Genomic DNA, 23,319 nt, shown 5'->3' on the forward strand with positions numbered 1-23,319 from the left:
TGTTGTCGACATGGTTTCCTTTTTCTGTGTGAATAATGGAATCTTGTACTGGTGAAGTGAATTTGGATGGCAGAGAGGTAGGTGGGGTTGTTCAAAACTCGTAACCTGTTTTGATATAAAGTTAATTACTTTTGACATATTTCTTCACCTTTAGAATTTAGATAACATGTTCTACAGTTTTAGGGATGGCCTTTAGTTATTTTTCCGATGGTTTCATTCGGTATGGCATCACATATTTTACGTGTTTAACCTTTTTTTATAATTATGTAATTAATAATATTTTTTATTTCATTAATACTATTTTATATAAATATAATGATATATTTATATATTGAAATTATTTGTTTTAAAATATATTTTATCTGTGAATAATGTTAAAAATTTATGTTTTGCCTTAATACACTGGGATGATTTAGCATGAGTTTTAATTTACATTCACTCCACTTAAAACGGTAACTACTGTGAGCATTCACGATATATAGTATTTTTCAGTTTTTAATGCATGTTGAATGGGATTTTTATTCTCATGGAGAATTCAAGGAAGGAAATAAGAATTTATTATGTTTTTCTCTTTCTAGTGTATGTCGAAATGGGAGTTCTGTTGTCACGGAGAATTTATGTTCAATGGAAGGAACCAAAAATTTAAACACTTTTCGATGCACATAGAAACTAATCTGAGTATTGTATCATCAAGTTCACACGTATATTCCAAATCAAGTTCAATTCAATTGGTAAGTGTTCCTTGAAATGATAATTTTCAAGCTTCTAAACAAAAAATCAAATACACCCTATAGAGACATGAATTAGCATTAGAAGTGCATTGAAAAGTAAAGATGATAACTACCGAGTTAAATCTGTGTAATGTGTCGTTAATAAAGCTTCTACAATCCTTTTGTACCACTAAACTGAAATTAATGGAAGATAATGGTCAGGTAATGGGTCTTTTGTGGCTGTCATTTTGTCACATTCCGCATTATAGTTATTTCTTCAGGTTAGCAAATGAAAATCTGGTTTAGAAGTTATATAATGCGAATGGAAAGCTATGATAGGCAATGATTGTCATGTTTGGTTTCCATTCTTCAAATAAATGGTGACGACCCTTTAGTTAAGAGGTCACCACCATGTCACTTTTTCTATGACGAGAAAAACATCAGTGCCCCCATGCATGGTCATGGTATGGGATGGTAAGGTGTTGTTGGGAATTGGAATGGTGAGGATTGCCCATACGTTGATGGAATGGCATGGTTAAAAGGGGTCAAAAATGAAAGGTAAATATATTATATGAGACTGTTTCTGTTTGTGGAAGAATAAGGAAAAATTATTGTGTAAACCAGATACATGCATGCACCATAAACTTTGTTTGATGTAATAAGGTGTATAGTGAGAAGATATGGAAGGGATTGGTGTGTGAGAAAATGTGTGTTGGAGAAAAGGATAGTTTGTAGAGGAACTGTTACCACTGCTCATAGTCTTTTCATCACTTTGTCCTACTCGAAAAGGCAAGAGCAAGCAAAGACACGGATCTGCTGCACCACCATTGGACTTTTCAGATCACAATTTACCTTCACTCTCTCTGTCTCTGTGCCTTCCCATTACCAGGGCTACTTTCAATCACTTTGCTCTTTGCCATGTGGCTCATTGCTGCCATCAACTTTTAACTTCTCTAGTCTTCATAATAAATAACCATAAATTATGAATGTGCCATCTAAGTACTTTGTTAGGGAAAAAAAAAAATACTCGGGCCAAAGCAACACACAATCACGAATACAAATTAATTACAGAAAAATAAACGACATAAGATTTAACGTGGTTCGGTCACCAACTGTAACCTACATCCACACGGACAATTATTAGATTTTTATTATATTCTGTTGCACACCAATTACAAATACAATGATCTTTTTAAATAAAAATTATAAAATGGACATAATGATTAAACACACCCACTAAACATGGTGCCTAGTCAGTTCAATCCAATTGGTCCTGATTTCATATCCAACACTTTGTGTGCGTCAAAAAATCATTTTTTAACTAAGTTTATATACTTCAAAGAATTAGTCTCCAAGAATGAATAATAGAACAAGTAATTGTAATATGAACAAATCTGAGTATTGCATATATATTTATACCTGCAATAATAGACAAGAATATACTTTTTGACGTTTTCTTTTTAGTGCAACTTTCTTAATAAAGTAAATTTTATATTAAGTTTATTAAAAAAATAACTTTAGATTTTTGTATGTAATTCATAGATTTAAGAATAAATTAGAAACTAGAAAGTAGGATGAAGAGTATTGTGTAATGCAATAACGTTGGTCAGCGACTTTCGGAAACACACAGGTCACCTAATCGATAAAGCAACATGTAGAAAAAAATGACCTATTTTTATTTTTTAATTATAGTTAAAGAACAAATTCTTAAGTACTTGCTAATTGCTTGATTACAATTATTCAAGCAAAAAAAGAGTAAGTATAGAGTTGAAAAAAATATGAAAAACTAAAAGAATTAATACGGATATGGAAAATAATATTTTATATTTGTTCTAGCAAAAAATAGTTGAATACCTTTAAACCAAAAACATTCAAAAGTGTACATGTTTTTCCTATCCATTCAGTAGTGAATTTGAAGTTATTTATAGGTAAAAGATTTATGTTTGATTTCCTTACCCTCCTTTAGTAGTGAAGTTTGTGGAATAAAATAAAATGAATTAGGATTTTTGGTTTTAAATTAGTGTGGTGAGTTTACGTGAAATCTTGTCTTTTATATATATATATATATATATATATATATATATATATTATTTTATTTATTTTTCTTTTTTTCAAAAGAAATCATATGAACCAATATTGATTGGTATTTGAATTGGGAATTATCCGGCTTGTTTACATCTAAACAAAAATATGATCGAAGTAAAATTACAACAATATCATAAACAATATAATATAATCACATTCCTTATAAAATTAAACAAACTATACTTGAACCAGTTATAAATGGATATAAAATAAAGAACAACAAAATATTATATGTTTAGTGAAAGTAAAAAAGAAAAAGTATTTAAAAAAAGTAAAACTCATACTATTTTTAACCTATATTAACTTATGCATTTCTCTTCTTATTTTTACTAAATTAATTAAATTACACAAAATTTTAAAATATTCTTTTCATTTCTCACATTTTATTTTACTTTTACTTTTTTTTCTCAGCTTATTTCTCTTATAATAGTTTCGTCTTCTCCTCATAAAATTGCCTAACTGTTGAAATCTACATTAGAAAATATTTGTATAAAATTATTATGGGTTAATGGTACAACTGAAACTAATTATAGTAATATGTCACAAAAGGTATTAAGAAATCAGTTTCGAATTTTGTAGGAATGTTTATAACAAACGTGCTTTAATGAATTTTATTTTCATTAAAAAAGTAATTATTCACAGTATACACACCAGTATTTTTATTTATAATTAATAAGAAATACTATAATAATAAATAAAATTAATAATTAATAATAAGAAATATTTATCAAAATATTTTCTTATGTGATCAAATCATATTTTTAACAATGCCATATTTTTCCATCAATCAAACCATATCTTTAACCATTTTTAATAAGATTATGTAAAATAATGAGAAAGAACCACTAAACACGATCTGTTCAGTTCAATTATTTATTTTGGACATGAATCTTTCAATGAATAAATTTGTTGTTTGTGATAATTGTATTTGATTTAAGTAAGATTGTCTCTTGAAAAAAGAATAATTGTGTTCTCAAACCAAAAAAAGTAGAATAATGAGAAAGAAAAGAGATGCATGCATGTTTGAGGTTGAAAGCAGAGTTATCCCTTTTCGATCACCAAAAAAATTAGCAGCATTCAGCAGATATTGTGGTAATATTGAGACGAGAGTGGCACACAAAAGAACATTGAAACGACACTACTGCACCGCTCCTTCAAGTCAGTGGAATCTCTCGTCTATCTCATGCATATCTAAGACATATAGCTAAAGCTGTAGTACTTCATTCATTACATGTCTCTGCAAAAGCCCAAAGAGAATGGTGTGTGTGTATATATTTATATATAGCTCAACTCTGTTTTCTGAATTGACTCTCTTTTCTATCCTGTTACATCATTGACGTTGGTTATTGATGAGTTAATTTTGAAGTGGAATCTAATCTGTGACGAACACAAACAATTATCACTGATTAATTATCAGTACCTTGTAAGCCTACATGCAGCTTTGTGTATCGATATTTGTTTTGTAGTAAAAAAGCTAAATAAGTTTAAATCATTAAAAAAGGATTTAAAGAATATTGTTAAACACATTCCACTGTTCCATGTTAGAGGTATGTTAAAAAAGCATAAGTGCCACCTTATATAGTTCACTGGTAACAGGCATGAGCTGATTTAATCATTGACATTTTAATAATGAGTTCCATAAATATTCTTATCTGCTGAAGAAAGTTATTGTTTAGAAAAAAGGAAAATCTGTTTTCAGAGAAGCACAAGATTGGTTCCTCTCAGTCACTTTACATTCTTGGATGATTATATTATGTTCCTATTTGTTATTCTGATTCTGGTTCCTCTGGGTTAAAGTGATTTGGAACAGTGGGTTGGAGTGAAAGTGTTAAAATTTTGAGCAGCGTGAGAGAGAATAGAAATAGTAACTGTATGGGGTTGAGGCTTCCATTGAATGAAGTGGTCCCTTATGGAAAGGAGTGGAATTTGAATTGTTTTCATTGCCCTGCGTTTGTTTGTTGTGTAGAGGCAAACACTGTATACACTGTGTAGAGGTAACATATAATAGTAGTATTAGTAATAGTATTATTGAGGAGCAGAGCCAAGTGCAAATGACCAAAAGCTCATGGCCACTCCTTATATGATGACAAGGGAAAGATGGTGCAGTACTTCAATAATTTCAAAAGTTAGCATAGGGTGGTCAATTCAGCCAGCAAAAGATGAAAAGAAACTGTGACTTAGGTCATTCACACTGAAAACCTCGAGTCAGAGCACCTGTTGCTCTTAAAACACTTCAAAAACCAAACTCTTCTTTTTGGGACCCTTCAATTTTTCATACATATCAGTATCAATGATACCACATTCAATACCAAACCCCTTTTCATCCCTATTATTGCACACCCCATTCCTCCCATTTCTTTCTCCCGCAACCCCATCTTCTAACTTCTCTGTTGATCATTACTTTTTTCTTTTTTTTTATAAGACTGATGGATTCTCCCAGCGTATATCTCACAGGACTAAAAACTTTTGTGACTCTGATTCTCATAATTTCCCTCACCTTATTTCCTTCTAATTCAGGTAAAACATACATTCCATCATGAGTGTGTCCAAGTATTTCTGTGTCAACATGATGGAATAACTTGCGTGTGTGTCATTTCATTACTTGGTGTGATTAACCTAATCATGTTCTTGACTTGACTTGTGAACAGTAGGGTCAGATTCAACGAAAGATGGAAAGGGTCTGAAGCAAAAGAAGTTAGTGTTGGGGTCAAGGCCTCCAAAGTGTGTGAACAAGTGCTTGAGTTGCAAGCCTTGTATGGCTGCTCTAGTAATCTCTCCTCACCACAGGGTTAGTCACATTCACAAGGCAACAACTGCTCAAAGAGACGAGGGCTACTATCTTCTCTCTTGGAAATGCAAATGCGGTAACAAGTTCTTTCAGCCCTGAAATTAAGTTATGATCATAAAAGCCTTTGGGTACACACTATATAGTTTATGCTTGAGAGAAGCAATTTTCAGTGTACTTGGTGTCTACTGTGTAGTATGAATGAACTAATTAACATTATCAACCTTCAATCAATCCCCATATTAACTTCACTATATATGTATAAGTTTAATTCTTGATTCTTTGTTCAAACTTTGGTTGGAGCAGCTTTTATACTTTGATGGGTAGATAGTTAGTTTTTTTAACCACAAGAGAACAAGGGAAACCCTGACATGCTAAAGGAATTTGGTGTGTGGCTGAGCAACAAAACAAGGTTGGCCCCTCTGCAGAACTTGGGCCAGCATTAATTGGGTCAAAATGAATCAAAGATGAGTGAGAAAGAAGTAGCAGGAGACCTTACGAAAGAAAGGGTACGTCGTATAAAGAATGTAAATAAAATTATGTTGCTCAACATATCTTGCACAATACCATTCACAAACCATTCGTCTCTCATAATGTTTTAAACCACCACAGTTTTGTGTTGTTTGCCAAAAAAGAGAGTGTTATTTTACTTATACTTTCTTTGGAAATATATTTTTCTTGTGTTCGTATAAATATAAGAAATTTTTGTCTGATTGCATTTCTTATTTTATGAAGGTGAGTTGTGTTAGGTTTATATATAATTTTATTTTTAGATTTAAAGTCCTTCTTCTGTGAAAGAATTGTCCAAACAATGTTTGTGGCGTTTAGTGGTACTGTTGTTCCGACAATTGTGAGCCCTTACGAAATTTCAACAAACAACTAGAACAATTTTGTGGACGTGGATCAGTCAATATAATCCTTTCTGTGTTTATCGGAAAAACCTAAGAACTTATTTTAATTCCTTTCTCTCTTTATAACATTTATCGACTATTGATTTATCATTAAGTGATTCGTAAGTTTTTTTTTTTTTTTTAAAATCCCTCTACATCTCGTAATTTGTTATTTGGTCATAAATTTTTCAATAGATAAATTTTAGTTTTTGTAATTTTCAAATATATTTCTGTACTTTTTTGTTTATTTGTTTATTGGGTATTTACTTATTTCTTAAAAAGTAAAGATCATATTTTAGATATTTAAAGAAAGTAAATAGATAAATGAAATAAAACTCCATAAACAAGTTAAATAGAAAATTCACAGATAGATTATATGACCAATACATTTATCAGGATCGGATAAAAGTTTTTGAAAAAAATTCGGAGATTGAAATTTGAGACATTTAAAAAATAATAGTTAAGTCTTTGACATAAAAAAACACATTTAAATAAAAAAAAATGCATTAATGTCTTAGAAAATATTTTTCAAGAAAAATTCTCTCTGCAAAAGAATCTGATCTGGTTTAGGACCTTGATAAGAATACCACAAGGATTTGCTAAAGGAGCACAAGTATATTCCAAGAGAACACTAATGAGTTGGGAAAAAAAAGAGTAAACTAAACACATGCATTAATACAAGTATTATAAAGTAAGTGATATAAAAAATATAAGTACAACAAATTTAATTAAGTGGAGTTGACATCGCTTCAATGAAATCTAACAAAAAATAAATAAAACTGAAACATAAAAATTACACACACACACACATATATATATATAATAAAAATAATTAAATTTATAAACATTTAAAAATAAATAAAGACTACCTCTAGCTTTAGAATTTGTATAATTATACGTTCCATATCAAAACCTCATAATAGGATTATAACAACAAATAGAAACCAAAATATAAGCTAATTCCAGTAATTAAGGTATATGAAAATTTATATATGTATTTAATCATACATATTATACATATTAAGTCTGCTAAATCATATATTTTATCCAATTAAGGTAATTCATTATTTCCAAAAGATTAGTATTAAGTCTAAGTTAAAAACTAACACCTATTATAATATTTAGTTTGTATAAATCTTATCTAACAATCTATTTATGATAGAAACATAGGTTTATTCTTATCACATGCTCTGTTTGTTTGTCTATGTGACCTACTTTGAGAATTTGGATATCTTATAATCTTATAACTTAATATTTATAAACATACATAAAATCTCAATAATACATCTTTAGTTACTTTCATTGTAATATTATTAGTATAATTATTACTTAAAACATCATTCATAAATATATTAGGTTATTAAATCACTCTCTTTGATTTCACCCATTCATCTTAAATATGAAAAAACACATTCTTAACACAATTTGAAATAATAAAATATAAGTAATGATGTTTTAACTTTTATACAAATAAAGACTATATTTCTTGAGGAATGGTATTCTCATTTAAGTGATGTGACAAATCACATAAGTGTCAACACTTAAATGATATATCAAATGGAAAAGAAAAAATTGATTTGATTTCTTCTCCACTTAAACAATCACTAAGCATTTGAGCACTCAAACTCCTAGTGAAAAAATAATCAACATTGATTATCCATGGCTCATGTCTCAAACCATTACTTATACATCATAATATTGACAACTTATTCCAAACAAAATTATCTTACAAAGTCCACCTCTTCGTTATTTGAAGGACTAAGCGTTACTTAAGATTTCATAGAAAATATAATTATTTTAAGATCTCTAGCTCAAATCTCAAATCATAACTTGAGTAAGATTTATCGCTTAAATGGCAATAATATTATTTATATATAAAGTAATAGAAGTAATTTAAACTACAATTATACCATTAATTGTTGCTTATACGTATTTTCAGCATCCCAATCAATTTCAAAATAACATACTCAATAATTTAAAATTGCCCACCATACTATAATTTATTCTTTCAAATATTCATATACAAATTTAATATGTAGAATTACTTTAAAACAACATCATGTATTGCATTTCCATTTACATGCATGACATTTATTTGTTTCTCATGCAATAATAGTTCTAAATTGGAAAATATACCACCTAATCAATGCTTTAATCAATCAAAAGAAAACATTTTAAATCGATTGAACTTGTAAAACCTTATGATAATCACATAGGAAACCAAGAAAAAAAAAGGCAGAAAAAGTTTACCCTAATATAAATATAAATTATGATTGAATAGGAGTTGATCTAGTTGAAGTCACTTACTAGAAAGATCTACTATAAAAGATAAATAACTAAATATTTAAAACCTTATTTGATATATTTTAACATATCTTAAAATTTTAACTTTTACCTTTTTAAATCATTTCTACTAAATTTTACCTATTAAATGAAAGAATATATATATATATATATATATATATATATTATTTGTGCTTATTTATAAAATTATATATTTCTTTCATTAAGTTTAGTAAGCTTTGTAATGATATGGTCATCATCATAACTTTTTTAAATGTGCTGAATTTAATAATGATATGTAACGTAATTAAAATAAATGACTTTCAAGATAGCAAATATGTTTATAATAAATTATGTTAGTATTATATAATTAGTCATTTACACTTGTTCGTTATATTTTCAAAATTTCCATGCATTAGTTTCCTTTCATAAAAGGCCACGTAGCTGTACTGAAGTGCTGCAATATGTTTCTAATGTTTTTTCAAATTAAATTCTGAATAAAATCATCAGTGTCGTGTGTAGGTGTGATGAGTTATTAACTTATTATCGCATGTCCCAATTGCTGTTTGTGTAAGCAGAGTTCGTATAGTCTAGATAGTGACGGCACAAGTGGTAAAGTGGACTATGCATTAGTGCTCCAATAAATGTCAAAAATAAAATGGGAAATTTTGGGGTTGAGTAGACAGGAGCCCATTTTGCCCGCACAAAATCATGGTAATATGATTAAAAATATAATTACGTAACATTTACATACTCAAATCTGTGTATATTTAACTTTTAAAAATAATTGCAATTAAAATTAAATTGAGTAAAGTAATGTTTAATTTAAAAATTATATTAGAAACAATGTTATGATAAAACTGAGTATAAAATTTCAGTCTCAACATTTTCACTTTGAATTACACTTGTGAGAACAAACTTAAACCAACACGCATTTTTTTTATACAAAATCAGCATGCCTCAAACAAACCCGTCTGGGGAGATAAATAGTCTCCCAAAGACGATCCTAAGAGACAGAAGAGGGGATGAAAAACAAGATCAACGTTTCCTTTGGGTTTATTCTTTACACATTTCTCCCTGAACACAATAATGGATGGATTTTGTAAACCATTGTGGGACAGATATATTACAGGATGCATTGCAATAGGTTTTTTGCTTCCTTCTCTCGAGATTATTAAGCTAAGCCATGTTGTAAGTTGACAGCGACACCCGTTCACAATACTATTCCTGCACTGTACATTGCATTATGATAGCAACAAAGCATGCCAGTTATTTAGTATACTCGGGGACCAGCTGAAGCTCTCGTTGTCCTTCTAATCAGATTTGCATCATTCATAACCTCAAGAATTGGATTATATAGTCATTTGCTTAAGCGTGTTAGAATTTGGCATGGTCCCTGCCGGTCTCCAAATAATGCTTCCGAGTTTGGTACAAAAATTCTTGTAAAACTGCAGTACAGATATATGTTACTATCAGTTTATATGCATGCAAATATAAATATATGTGCATATCAGGCTGCGTTTACAAATGTTTAAAGTACGTACACACACGTGAAGCGAAAAGAAAAATACGGGAATAGGGTTAAACGTTGGGCAGCACAGTAGAATTAATAAATAAAGCAAGTGGGTTTGGCAAGTAATAATCTATAGACTAGCTTATTTAAGTGACTGGGATCAAATTAAAATGTTTGATAACAAAATTTATTTAACGAGCTTATAACTTAAAACATTGTGAACCATCTAGCATGTTTGTTTTTTCATTTAAACCCTCACTTATGATGACGGCATGAATGAGAAGAAGAAAATGAGCAAAAATATGCAAAGATAATTCCACGAGTAAGTAACAGAGCACGATAAGAAACAACATTCTTGCACACAAAAATATTTCTTTATTTTTGGTTTCTTGGGCTCATAATTTGTAGGATTTAATTTCTTTGTAATTTTGAACTTTAATTGTATTTGTACAAGACATAAAATTGGACTCCAATTAAAGACTTATTCAACCCAATTGGAGCACCAAACTTTTGGCTAAAGAGAAGAAGAGAGGAGAAAGCATGACAAGTGTGGCCCAAACATATAAGATATAACACAAAGATGGAAAGCAGAGGACAAATTTTGACCATTGTTCTAGATCTAGGGTTTTTTAATTTGAATTTCTCTCTCACTTGGCCATTGCATTTTCGGCCAAGAAGGCTATATATAGCCTTCATCATTTATTGTAAAGAACTTTTGAAATATATGAAATTTGAGAATGATTTTCCTTTTTTAGGTCTAATCTTGATGTCTTGGAATTCAAGTAACAATTCTCCATGACACTTATCTTGAAGATGAAGATTCAACTTCAAGTGGCGTGTAATTCTTCCATTTCATGAGTCTTCACCTTTTCTATTTGAATTCTTCTATTGCTTGTTCTTGTATTGTTGTTCTTGTGTTCTTTTCTTACTTTCTTATAGCTCACACCTAATCCAATTCTTAATTTGTTATGAATTTGACAGTTATTCTAGGGCATAATCTCTTTGGTGAGAGTGATTTTTCCTTCTTTTAGATCTTATCTAGATATCTTAAAACTCAAGTGAGGATTCTTCGTGACACTTTCTTGAAGATGAAGATTCTACTTTAAATGATGTGTAATTTTTCTATTTCATAAGTCCTCTCCAACATTTGTATTTGAATTTTTCTACTGCTTGTTCTTGTATTGTTGTTCTTATGTTCTTGTCTTTCGTATAGCTCATGCCTAATCCAATTCATAATTCGTTCCATATTATGTTTTTCATGTCTTAGTTCCATTCTTATCTTCTTGTCTTGTTCTTAATTCATATACATTGTTCATGTGTTGATGTAATCATTGATTCAAATCTCTCATAGGTTCAATTCATGACTTAACTCGAGGATGGGATTCTAATTGGTGATCTAGATTTCTTGCTATTATATGTTTGTTTAAGCTTCCAATACCCACAAGTACTCTCAATTTCCGAAACACTTCCAACATGAATCCATCAGTCTGGAGTCATTCATGTTTAACGGAGTCCAAGGTGTACTTAACAGGGCCTTAGCTGGTCTATATAGCTTATTGATTTTAGCTTATAGGTTTGTAGCTTGTTTTTTTTCATTTTTATTCTTACTAATTTCATACAGTTCCTTTACCCTCTATTTTCATAATCATTTTTATGTTACCTACTGTAACTATTTTAACTTTTAATAAAAACATTTTTATCTCTAAAAAATTAATAAAAATTAAAAGTCAACTGAAATTTTACAATTTTTTTGTTAATTTATATTTATTAGATTTTCATTAACTAAATTTATCCAACACTTTTAATAGAATACGTTATTGTATAACCTTCACCTTTCTGGGTTAAATTTTGTATATGTTATTTGTAGGTTAGACTCATGGTGTCTACTTGCTGTAAAGTTACAAAGTCTGCAATAATCTGTGTACAAAATTAATGTATTGTTCCGTCCGGTTGACCTGGAACGTCTTTGTGCGCGACCTCAACCGTTAGCTAGGGACTCCTTCCCACTGGTTATCTGTGGATTCCTGCAAAAGAGGACAAAAGGGCGCCCTAGCGGCCGTTTGTACTCCGACACCTCGACATCAAAGGGTTTAGGGAGAACCAGACCTTGAGTTCGGGCGCACCATGATGCGGATAAATAACTGGAGAAAGAGGAAAGGAAAAGGATTTTAACAAGTGATGCCAAGACAGAAAAGGGGACAAAACCCTAGAAAAATACCACCCACGCGAGAAAACCCAAAAAGGAGGAGAAGGGAATGGAGAAGAACGGAGGAGCGGAAGAACACAAAAATGCAGAAACATAAACAGTTCCAGGCAGTTCAATACGCAGCGATGCAATGCAACGCAGAAGAAGAGTAATGGAGGTGGAAAAATCATACCTTTGATGTCGAGGTGTGGAAGGAAGGGAAGTGCGAAGGAAGGAGCAGTGATTGCAGGGGAAGGGCTCGAAGACGATGAACAATGCAGAAAGGCAGAGAGAATGGATGAAACAGTGGTTTGAGCACGGGGTTTTGGGTAACTTGAACGTTACATTTGCAACCCAAGAGGCGCTAATCGGGGACCGTGTGATCGTGCCGCGTGTCAAAGGATTAAGCGCTCAAGGGGAGCGCGAGGGACTCTAGAGGTTGGCCGTGTGATGAGCCACGTGGCACGCGATTAAGCGTGGCCCCAAAAGGTGTTACTTTCCCCGCTTCAGAGGATGTCCAATCAGCCATTAAGGGCACCTCATGGTTCAGAGAGTGTCACGTCAATAATTCGAGAAGTGTTAAGTCAGCAAGGAATGACACGTCACCAGGGTGACACGTGGACGGCGTGGGCAAGACCTTAGTCTTTGCGCTGAAGACAAGTCTTCACCTTAAGACTGGGGGGCTTGTGTACCGTCCCGTATCTGGACGTTGACAAAGTCAATGTCAAAGTCAACGTCGGGGGTCAAAGTCAACATAAGGTGTCGCCTAGGTGAAGAGGCGCCAAGTGCCAGCGTCGCCCAGTTAAGGCGTCGCCAAGGTCAAGTTTCACAAAGGCAAGGCAATCACAGTGTGGCTCCCCGATACCCATGGGTAGGAAAGACCATGGAGGGAGCGACGCCGTGGGAAGGCCTCAAATCCCGATGATCCGGGGTAGTAATAAAGAGAAGAGAAAGGTGGCTTCAAGGCCATAGTAACAGCGCCAGTGTAGAGCAACCTGACTCGCGAAGTGCCCCTGCCGCCCCAGAGACACCCTTGGTATAGATACGACTCATGAGGAAGGTCACGCCCAGGGTAGACAGGTGCGGGGTACGAGAGGAAGGTAGATACGCTCTCGTAGTGAGTGACTAGATGTTGGGGGCATGAGTTGGCACCCAAAGTGTCACCCCTAGCGCAGACGCACTCCCAGGTAGGAGGACTCACGCGAGGAGATACCCTCAGATGGGGTCACGGCGCTATGAGGCCCTCCACGTGTACAACAGCCAGGTCAGATTAGAAACGCCATTTTGTCAGGTACAAGGTAATTAAGGTTATTTAATACAGTTTCCGTTTCGAGCGTTTAAGGTACTATAAATGCTCCCAATCGGTTTAAACGTCTTAAATGCGCTACGTTTTATAATTAAATGCGCTTTAAGGCGCTTTGAATGCGGGAGTAGCTTAAATAGCGCCTTGAATGTTGGAAACGGGGTTCGGAATTTTGGCAAATTTTCCAGAAACTCTCTAGTTGCTTGCTCGAGCTTTGAGGTTACGCACAAGGGACTAGGGAAAGATCTTTGCCAGAAGGAGAAAATATACACTAGACACAGTTCATTTAACCACCTTCAGAGTACCCTTCACGGTGCTCCGATACGAAGGTGCATAGTCTTTGGTGTTTCTTGCTGGCTGACTTGAGCGTCGGTGTGCAAACGGCCGCTAGGGCGCCCTTTTGTCCTCTTTTGTAGGAATCCACAGATAACCAGTGGGAAAGAGTCCCTAGCTGACGGTTAAGGTCGTGCACAAAGACGTTCCAGGTCAACCGGACGGAACATGTATCAAGAGATCAATTTTGCTCCTCTTTTATGCTTTGTTATGTTTTTAACTTGGTATCAAGAGTTTCATTTATCTTTAAGGAGATGTGAGAAAGAGAAAAAAATCACAAATTTCCAATACAATGACAAAAAAGCCACCAACAAACCCCAAAAAAATACTTCAAACACAAAAGCTGCTTCCAACAGTAGATCTTTACCTCCACCTCCTAAATTTGTAGATGAAAAGTATAATATGTGGGCTGCAAAAATGAGGACTTATTTCGGAGCTCAAAGTTTATGTGATTTAGTGATAAATGGAAGCAATCGAGCTCCATTACCAAAAAACCCAACAATAGCTCAAATGAGGAGTCATAACAATGAAGTGGAAAAGGAAGGCAAAATACTTGTCATTATACTAAAAACACAACATGATGATGTATTTATCAAGATTCTAACTCTTGAAACTCCACAAGAGGCGTGAGATAAGCTGCAGGAGGAGTTCCACAAGAACGAAAGAACAAAATAGATGCAAGTGTTGAACTTGAGAAGAGAGCTTAAAGCTATAAAAAATGAAAGAAAATGAATTTGTCAAAGACTTTGCAGACAAGTTTTTCAAGGTCACACAAACCAATTGAGAAACTTTCTAACAAACGGATTGTGGAGAAACATTTTGTGAGTCTTCCTCAGAAGTTTGAGTAAAATATTTCCTCTTTAGAAAGAAAATAAGTTAATGCCTTACAAGCTACTGAACAGAGAATGTCTCTAAGAATGGAAGAAAATATTGAATATGCTCTTGTGGCACAAAACAAAAGCAACGCTCAAGGCTGAAGCAGTTCAGCAAAAAAGTAATTTGAAGAGGAAATTGAAGAAAGCAAAGGAGGAGGAAAATGGAAAAATAAGTTTCCACCCAGTCCCTATTGTAAATAAAATAATCATACTGAAAATTTTGTTGGTTTAGGTCAAGCATTAAATATAGGGCACCTGATCAATTTGGTTATTTAGAGAAGGTTTGTAAAAATAAAACAAACCAACAGGTACAACAAACCCAAGTTGTTGAGGACGAAGAACAATTTGAGTAGCATTTATTTGTAGCAATTTGTTGTTCAGCAAATAATGACAAAGAGATGTGGCTTATAGATAGTGGGTGTATAAATCATATGACCCACAAGGCTATATACTTCTTTAAAGTCAAAAGTGTTAATGTCAAAGCAAAGGAGTTTGTAGTTGAAGTTCCAACAAGTACAAAATATATTTAAAGTATTTTATGCGTTTGGTATAAATCAAAGTTTGTGGAGTGTGGAACAAATGCTATAAAGGAATTATTCCCTGTGAGTTAAAAATATGAGTTACACCATATTTGACCTTTTCGGGTATGAGCTTATGTCCATTAAAATGAAAGATAAGAGTTTTTCCATAGAATGGAAGAAAGAAAACATGCATTCTGTATTATATGAAGATGCCGATTCGGAAAAAAAATACCACTTGAGAAGGTAGTTCAAACTTTGAAGATGGATTCAAATCAACCCCCAACAAAAGTTTTAGTGGGGAATTTGGGAATCTTTGGCCAAAACAAATTTAAGGAGGAGACAAAATCTTTGAAATTGTGGGATTTATGGACTTATGTTGAATATTTTTTTCAAGGACCGTGGAAACTGCAACAATAATGGTTATTGCTTTGGAAAATGCACGAGGGAAATCTTCTAATTCGAAAAACTTTGTTGGGGTAATCATATTTCTTCTTATCAAATCTATTTTTAGAGTGGAGTACAATAAGTTATAATTTTTTAGAAAATAACTCTATTTATCCTTTTTAAAATTGTGTTGGAACTATGTTAGAATTGTCAGAGACAAAAAAAAATTGTATTTTAAATTGAACATTTCACCGATGTGTTGTAGGAGTATCTTATGTGTGTTAGTGTTTGATACGTATCAGACATAGGGATACACCAATTAATAAATGTGTCTGAGCTTCATAGGGGATAACACGCAATATCAGATAGCAATAAATTTTGACAAAGAAAGAAAATTAATAATGATTAGCATATGATCTTGTTCATCTCAATTCCACAAAAGTTGAACATCAACATTAGACTTCAGAATTCACCCAATCTATGATATTGTTGATTAACGCACAGCCAAATTTCTCAGTCAGCACTATGCCTAAAATAGCTGTGTTCACCATGTAACTGTACCAAAGAGCATTTTCTTGTTGTAATTGATGACTGACAAAAGTTAGTAACTAACTACCAGTAATTAGATTAACTTCAGAATTAAAAATTAAAACATGGAATGGACCTGACTTCATAAGAGGGGAAAAAACAAATAATGTGCATGGTAGTTCCCCCTTTAGCATTAGCCATATCTCATTTAGTATTCCCATGGCATAGCTTGAAAGTATTTGAGAAATCAAAAAGCAGATAAGTGTAGATACTGAAGCTAACCTTGTGGTAGTCAAAAGTATCCCCAGCTGCCTTCCGAATATCAACCATGAAAAGGGATGGTGCGACTTCAAACACCTTTAAAAAAAACATGATTTTAATCATATGCTCAAGCAGATATAAAATTTTCACATAAAACAGAGACAAAAGCAAAAGCAAACTACCTCTAAGACCACTGCAAATTGCCCAACCTTGTTTGCAGAAAAACCTTCGAGCCTCACCTGCAAGAAAATTACCTTTAGGGAAACGATAGGAAAATAAAATAACAGCAAGAGATAAATTTTCTTTTCGGAATCAAGTACAAAAATCTCTACCTGGTCTTAAGATTAGAGAACCAAATACACCTGTTTTGAATTAGCAATCCCTACTTTGGGATGTAATGTGATTGAAACAATAATGTAAATTGGCTCGTATGACATGATAGACATTGCAGACTATATTAACAGTAGGTAAATGGAGCAGCAGAAGCTACAAGCAACAAAGATTGCATTGACATCTGATGACAATAGAATTAAATGTAGTACGTCTGCTCATAATTATGTAAAAAATGCCTGTTACATCACACCGCCATTTATAATCAGCTTAAGGCATCTTGAGCCAATGGATTATTGATGTAGACAATTCTAGGAGAATAGGGAACACAAAGAATTGGAAGAATAGGGAATGCCAAAGAATGAATGGATTCCAAATGCACTGAATTAGGAGAAAGATACAAAGGTTTATAAAATGTGTCTGATAAAAAATTAACAACTATGATCACAAAGTATCTTTTTTATAGCTAACTAAAACTGTTCAACTACCAACATAAAAACAGAAAAACAGAGTAATTAGCTAAGGTGTCCTGTCCTGTAACAATTATCCACTCAACATTATAGCATAAAGTACAGAAGAGAAGTTATACCTTGTAATTGCGAGAATGGACCTTAAGACCCATTGACTCTGCAACAGCTTCAATAGAAGAAATTATAACTTTTGCTGGTTTACGAGAGACAAATCGAGTTTGCCGCTTTACATAATCCTGTTAGAATAGCAAAAGCATATCAATTGGGGCAATGCATCAGACAACCTTGAAAAAATGACTCTGAGCCAACTTGCCCCACTTCGGTTCAAACTTGAAATCAGTTCCCTCTAATGCCCACCTAGGCAGGTGGAAGTATAAAACGTTACATGGCAGCCAGAGACATAGAGGAACCAAGAGATTGTAGAGCGGGAAGATGAAATTAAAACAATACCTGATGCCTATCAAACAATGGTGAAAGATTCAACCCCTGTGATAAGGCAATCATCTCAAATGCATTCATTATCAAAGGACCCCCCTCGGTAATTTCTGACTGTTCAGCAACATATTGGTCCTATAAAAATCTAAAAGTGTCAACTATCCCAGATCAGTGAATGAAACACATGCGACTGTTGGATAACTATCACAACATATTGTACACTCACAATGTATTTGCGGCTATGGATATGCAAGTAAGAGTTAACACATACAGTTGCAAAAATAAATTTTGTTTCTATAAATAGAACAGAACAAAAAACAACAGCAAACCTCAATATCATCAAAAACAGCCCGAACATCATCCAAATTCACTTGCTCATATTCCCCGAGTTTGACAGGAATATAGTTTTTCTGGAACCATGGATCTTTCCTTATTTCTTCAATTTTCAACCTCTGCACTTATATAATTAAATTGAAATTAGTAGGAATAATCTATTTAATTCAAAATTATTTGCCAATAATCAGGTGTAAAATTTCCCAGATAATGAAATATATTTCCCAGACAACTAGTAGAAGAAAAATCTACACAAGAAAATATATTTATTTTAGTGTAGCAAAATCATGAAACCTTAAATAAGCATAAAAATATCAGAAAACTAAAAAATAGACCATTATCCTTTAATGAGAAGAACACTGTTTATTGTCTCAATTTTGTACTATTTGCAATTTTAATGTTTCCTAAATAAGAAAAGGAAAAAAAATATTAAAAAATTTTAAAATTGTTCACAGCACTCACTACATAGTTGCATTGTAATAGGAATAAACAGACTTGTAACTATGAAAATGATCAGTGAGAAGCACACTTCATACCATAGCATAATGCGTGTATGTCTGTAGACTCTGTACTAGAGGGTATAACAAATTACATCTTAAAGAAACAAAAAATTGTACTCACTGTTTCTGGATTAGGATCTAGAATTTTATGTATGAATGACTTTGTCTCAGCAGAAAACCAGAATGGGCAAACATACTCTGCAGCATTGATCTACAAGTTCAAATAAAAAGAAATTTCAATAACAAGAAGTTAACAGCTGGTTAACAATTTACATCAGCGATACTCCTAAAATGAACATTAAACACACTCAAAAGATTCCTCATGGTATCTAGTAAGAAAGACAAGAGAATCAAATTTTCATAATAAGTAAAAAGCAAAAATCGAAGGGATTATTATCAATTGAATTTGATGATTCCATGGCTTACCCCAGACAGTCCTGGAATGTTTGTTTCCCCTTGAAGGGAAGAGGGAACCCTATTCTCCAGCCCAAGACTAAGCTATAATCCTCAACAATACAAAATAGAATTCCTTCCTACACCCACCCACCCACTCCCTCTAAAAATCTACAAACACTACTGTTGCATAACTATATCAATTTCTCCCCTATTAACACCATTCCGTCCATCATAATTACTTTCTCACATTTACCCTCCTAATAACCAGGTTCAAAACAAGTTTTCGACAAATGAAGCTCTACTAGATAATAAGCATGAACAATGCATGGCCATTAAAGTAGAACAATGCATCTCAGCTTTTCACATTTCATAATCCAGCATGTAAACAACTACTAAAGCTTGGATAACCCATTAAAGATAGATGGTGGCCGCTGAAATATTTTCAACTTCGGCAATTTTACTATCACCACTAAAACTGTGCATGGATTTAGTGGTTCATTTTATTTTTATCCATATCAATTATTAAGGTTGTTTCATTAGGATCTTGCTATTAACACTTCAATTACAAGATGAATGTTTTATAATTGTTTCTTATTATTTTAAAAGAGTATTTATTTTCTTCAATGAGTTAGTTCAAGATTTAAAATGTAAATAAAGTTCCAAAGTAGTTAAAAGTGATGCTCCACTGATCTTTTCTATTACATTCACTACCATATTTTCACTCTTCTCTCTAGCTCTTTCAAGTATACTTCACGATTATAATGGAAAGGTAGAATACCCTTCTGTATAGTGTTGGAAGGTCTGGCTCCTCAAAAGGAAGATGTCCGGCCATTAGAACATATAGGATGACCCCACTTGACCAAACATCAGCTGCTGCACCATTATATCCTCGATTGCCGAGCACCTACAAAAGATCATTTCAGTAAGAAACCAAAGCACATAATGAGAAATGAAAATTATTGCAATAAAGGAAAAAATCAAATTTATACTAACTCATAATTAAATCACTTAGAAGAAACAATCAAATTGCTACCTAAAATAACTATCTCACCTTACGAATATAAATTGAATATATCAATGTCATGAGATGAAAAAAATGTGATAATTACAAATCCAAACATTAAATGTATAAATAATTAACTGTGCTGAATATGCCTCTTGTTCCAAGATAAGGATTTGCTAGTAAGGTATAATATCTAACTCTATATATTGAATCAGACTACTTTAACTTTGAGGTGGATTAATTTCTTATTTCATTCTTACTCAAACAATGACATGTCATCCTTAATTCCTCTTTCTTAAATACTAAATATAAATTAAATTCTAATTATATATATATATATATATTATATCCTCATTTTCAGTTTTGAATATCTCTGATAATCTCTATATTTTAATATTCATGCTGAATTTAGAGAAAAACAAAAGGTTGTAATGCAGAGAAGAGAACACCTCAACTCGTTACTATTTATCTATTTCATCACCATTGATTTCTCCATAAGACAGTAAATAAACTTGATATGATATGGAGGGAGAATTAGGAATAAAAGCAAAATAGGAAAAGGATCAAAAGATAAAGGCAATAATTAGGAATGACATTAGAGTTGTGTATAACTAATTTTACCTCAGGGGCAACATAATTTGGGGTCCCACAAGTGGTGTGAAGAAGGCCAACACCCTTTAAGAAAGACACAGAAAAGGATGGAGGCGTTAGTTCTGCAGCTTCTTCTATTTCCAAAAATCATTATTCTGATACAAAGCAAAACAAGATGCCAATGGGATGAAACCAAAAGTTATCTGCATTCTACGATTGCATTATTACCTTTTTAGTCAATGCACTCAATCCAAAGTCGGAAACTTTCAAATTTCCATAAGCATCAAGAAGAAGGTTTTCAGGCTATCGAAAGGGAAAAAATAAACAAATTGATCAAGACAAAAACAAAAAAAATGGTTAAAACAGACAGCAATAACATAAACACACACACACATATTATCTACTGTCTTTCACCTTCAGGTCTCTATGGTACACACCCTTTTTATGACAATGATCAACAGCGTCTATAAGTTGTTGAAAATAGCGCCTAGATTCATTTTCAGAAAGCCTTCCCAGCTGAACCTACAGATCCAAAAGCAGTGTCATTGTAACATAAACAACAAACAAAATCGAATAAAAAGCCCAATCAAATTATTAACAATAATTTTTAGCATCTCAACAGTGATTACTAATTTTAAGGTCAGACTTGAGAATTGTCAAAGTTTAGAACAATCATAATATATAAACACAAAAACTTACAATTTTGTCATATAGTTCCCCTCCCATCACAAATTCAAGGATTATGTAGATCTTGGTCTGGCTAGCCAAAACCTAAAATTCGAAAACAACGTGAGAAATACAAGAGGATGAAAGATGGTGTAAATCCTAATGTATTAGGATATCTCTATACATACCTCGTGCAATCTAACTATATTAGGATGCCTGACAATCTTCATAATGGATATCTCTCTTTTAATCTATATTAACATTATTCAAGTTAGAAACGCTAATAGCAAAAGATGGAAAGAATCACAATAAGAATTCAGTACAACGAACTGCATCATTATTCTGGCATAAATGCACAGGCAAGAATATAGATTTAGATGCACAACTTTGACTGAAAATTCAAAATATGAATATAAAAATTTATTACAATAATGATAACAATGATACTATTAGCATTATATCACTTGTAGTTATTTAAATAGGTCAACATTTGGGGTCTAAAAGTCATTTTGAACAGTGGAGAGCTTTAACTTTTGTACCAAAACAGGCTTCTAATAAAGTCTTCATTTGACTTATTTTGGAAATAGGTTCGGTCTAGGCCAGAGAGATAGACAATGTCAGAGGCCTCAAAAGCAGCCTCCCACTAGCAACCTGGTATATTTTCATCTCCAACCATTGACATTCCCTCTGATTCTCGTTCTCACAAACCAAAGACGATCTAGCCCATCATATTTTCATTTCTAGTTTGTTTTAATTTTACTATTTCGTTTTTTGGATACCAATTGAAGAATGTAAAGAAAGGCTTGACCTCATACTCGTTATTAACAACATGAATTTGAAGGAACACCAAACCAAACAAGACTCAAAAGCTAAAACCCAAAACATAAAGGTTATCAACAATCAATATAATGGAAACTGAACACATAGGTTCCCTTTGGAACAGTTGAAAGTAAAAAGGACAACCTGATCAACCATTCTGTGCTGGAGAATGGTGGTCTTAGCCATAACTTTAATGGCCACGCTCTCCCCTGTTTCGGAATTTATCGCGAACTTGACCTTGGCGAACGTGCCTTCGCCAATAGTTCGCCCCACCTCATACTTCCCGATCTTTCTCCTCACCTTCATGGTTTTTCGACGTTCATTCATTCGCAATTGCAGCTCCTCGTGGCTTCCGATTCAGAGAAGATGACCTAGGAACGGAATTCGCTCCGAATGAATTTCAGAGAAAAGAACGGTGTTCAGTTATTGGAACCTGATCCTCGCTTACTAGACGTTGGAGGAGAAAAGAAAAGATCCCAAAGAGTTGGAATATTCTAGAATTGTACAGAAAAGAAGAAGCGATGGAAGCAACAGCTCAAATAAGACTGGAGTTAAGTTCCAAGAGTAGACACGTGAAAAAGGAGAAAGAGAAACAAAATGGTGTGGCAACTTGCGAATGTCTCAATCGTCTTACGCCTCGTTTGAGCATGCGTGACTATATAAGAACAAAAATGTTTATTTTACGTCCCAATAAATATTAATATTTTAATTATTTATAAAAATTTATAATTTTTTTAATTTTTAAACATTTTGTATATGATTTGTATTTTTATTTTTATTTTTTTTTTATTATAAATTTTAATATTTATTATGGATGTAGGATTGTCAAAATATCATAACCCATATAAGAAACTTGAACTTTGTAGCGTAAACCTTACAGTTAATTAAATGTGATAAATGGCATAAAGATCTTCTGTTTAAATCAATAGAGTAGAATAAGTAAAAGAGCAATCATATAAACAATCACATATTTTTATACAACCACATTACAACTCTCAATATTATTATTTTAATATTTTTTATATCATTTAATTATAAATTTATCCTTTATTATATATATTTATTTCTAAATCTATCACATTTTGTATACAACTCTTTGAGTTGTCACACTATCATTTTT

General features: G+C 32.7%; 2 protein-coding genes across 7 annotated transcripts; one reads left to right on the forward strand and one right to left on the reverse strand.

The window, feature by feature from the left end:
* Positions 1–4,978: 4,978 nt before the first annotated feature.
* LOC137805916 (EPIDERMAL PATTERNING FACTOR-like protein 8) lies at positions 4,979–6,604 on the forward strand. Its single transcript, XM_068605794.1, has 3 exons — positions 4,979–5,312; positions 5,444–5,659; positions 5,887–6,604. Exons 1-3 carry the CDS (start codon positions 5,222–5,224, stop codon positions 5,898–5,900), a joined length of 321 nt encoding a protein of 106 aa, XP_068461895.1. The 5' UTR covers positions 4,979–5,221; the 3' UTR covers positions 5,901–6,604.
* A 3,021-nt stretch (positions 6,605–9,625) lies between these two features.
* On the reverse strand, positions 9,626–22,833 carry LOC137807538 (CBL-interacting serine/threonine-protein kinase 24-like). Of its 6 annotated transcripts, none has more exons than XR_011080546.1 (15): positions 22,344–22,833; positions 21,569–21,631; positions 21,414–21,485; positions 21,129–21,236; positions 20,943–21,017; positions 20,745–20,798; positions 19,899–20,024; positions 18,846–18,935; positions 18,221–18,343; positions 17,907–18,026; positions 17,775–17,813; positions 17,576–17,692; positions 16,839–16,895; positions 16,678–16,752; positions 9,626–10,201 (listed from the first exon to the last, which is right to left on the reverse strand). XR_011080546.1 is itself a non-coding variant. In XM_068608225.1 (14 exons), exons 1-14 carry the CDS (start codon positions 22,524–22,526, stop codon positions 10,106–10,108), a joined length of 1,359 nt encoding a protein of 452 aa, XP_068464326.1. In that variant the 5' UTR covers positions 22,527–22,833; the 3' UTR covers positions 9,626–10,105. The 6 variants fall into 6 exon arrangements, 1 of the variants encoding a protein (XP_068464326.1); XR_011080550.1 differs by having other exon boundaries at positions 18,221–18,348; XR_011080547.1 differs by lacking the exon at positions 17,775–17,813 and having other exon boundaries at positions 17,907–18,036.
* Positions 22,834–23,319: the final 486 nt, after the last annotated feature.

This window comes from Phaseolus vulgaris, chromosome 3 (assembly GCF_000499845.2).
Source record: "Phaseolus vulgaris cultivar G19833 chromosome 3, P. vulgaris v2.0, whole genome shotgun sequence".
NCBI classification, from domain to species: domain Eukaryota; kingdom Viridiplantae; phylum Streptophyta; class Magnoliopsida; order Fabales; family Fabaceae; genus Phaseolus; species Phaseolus vulgaris.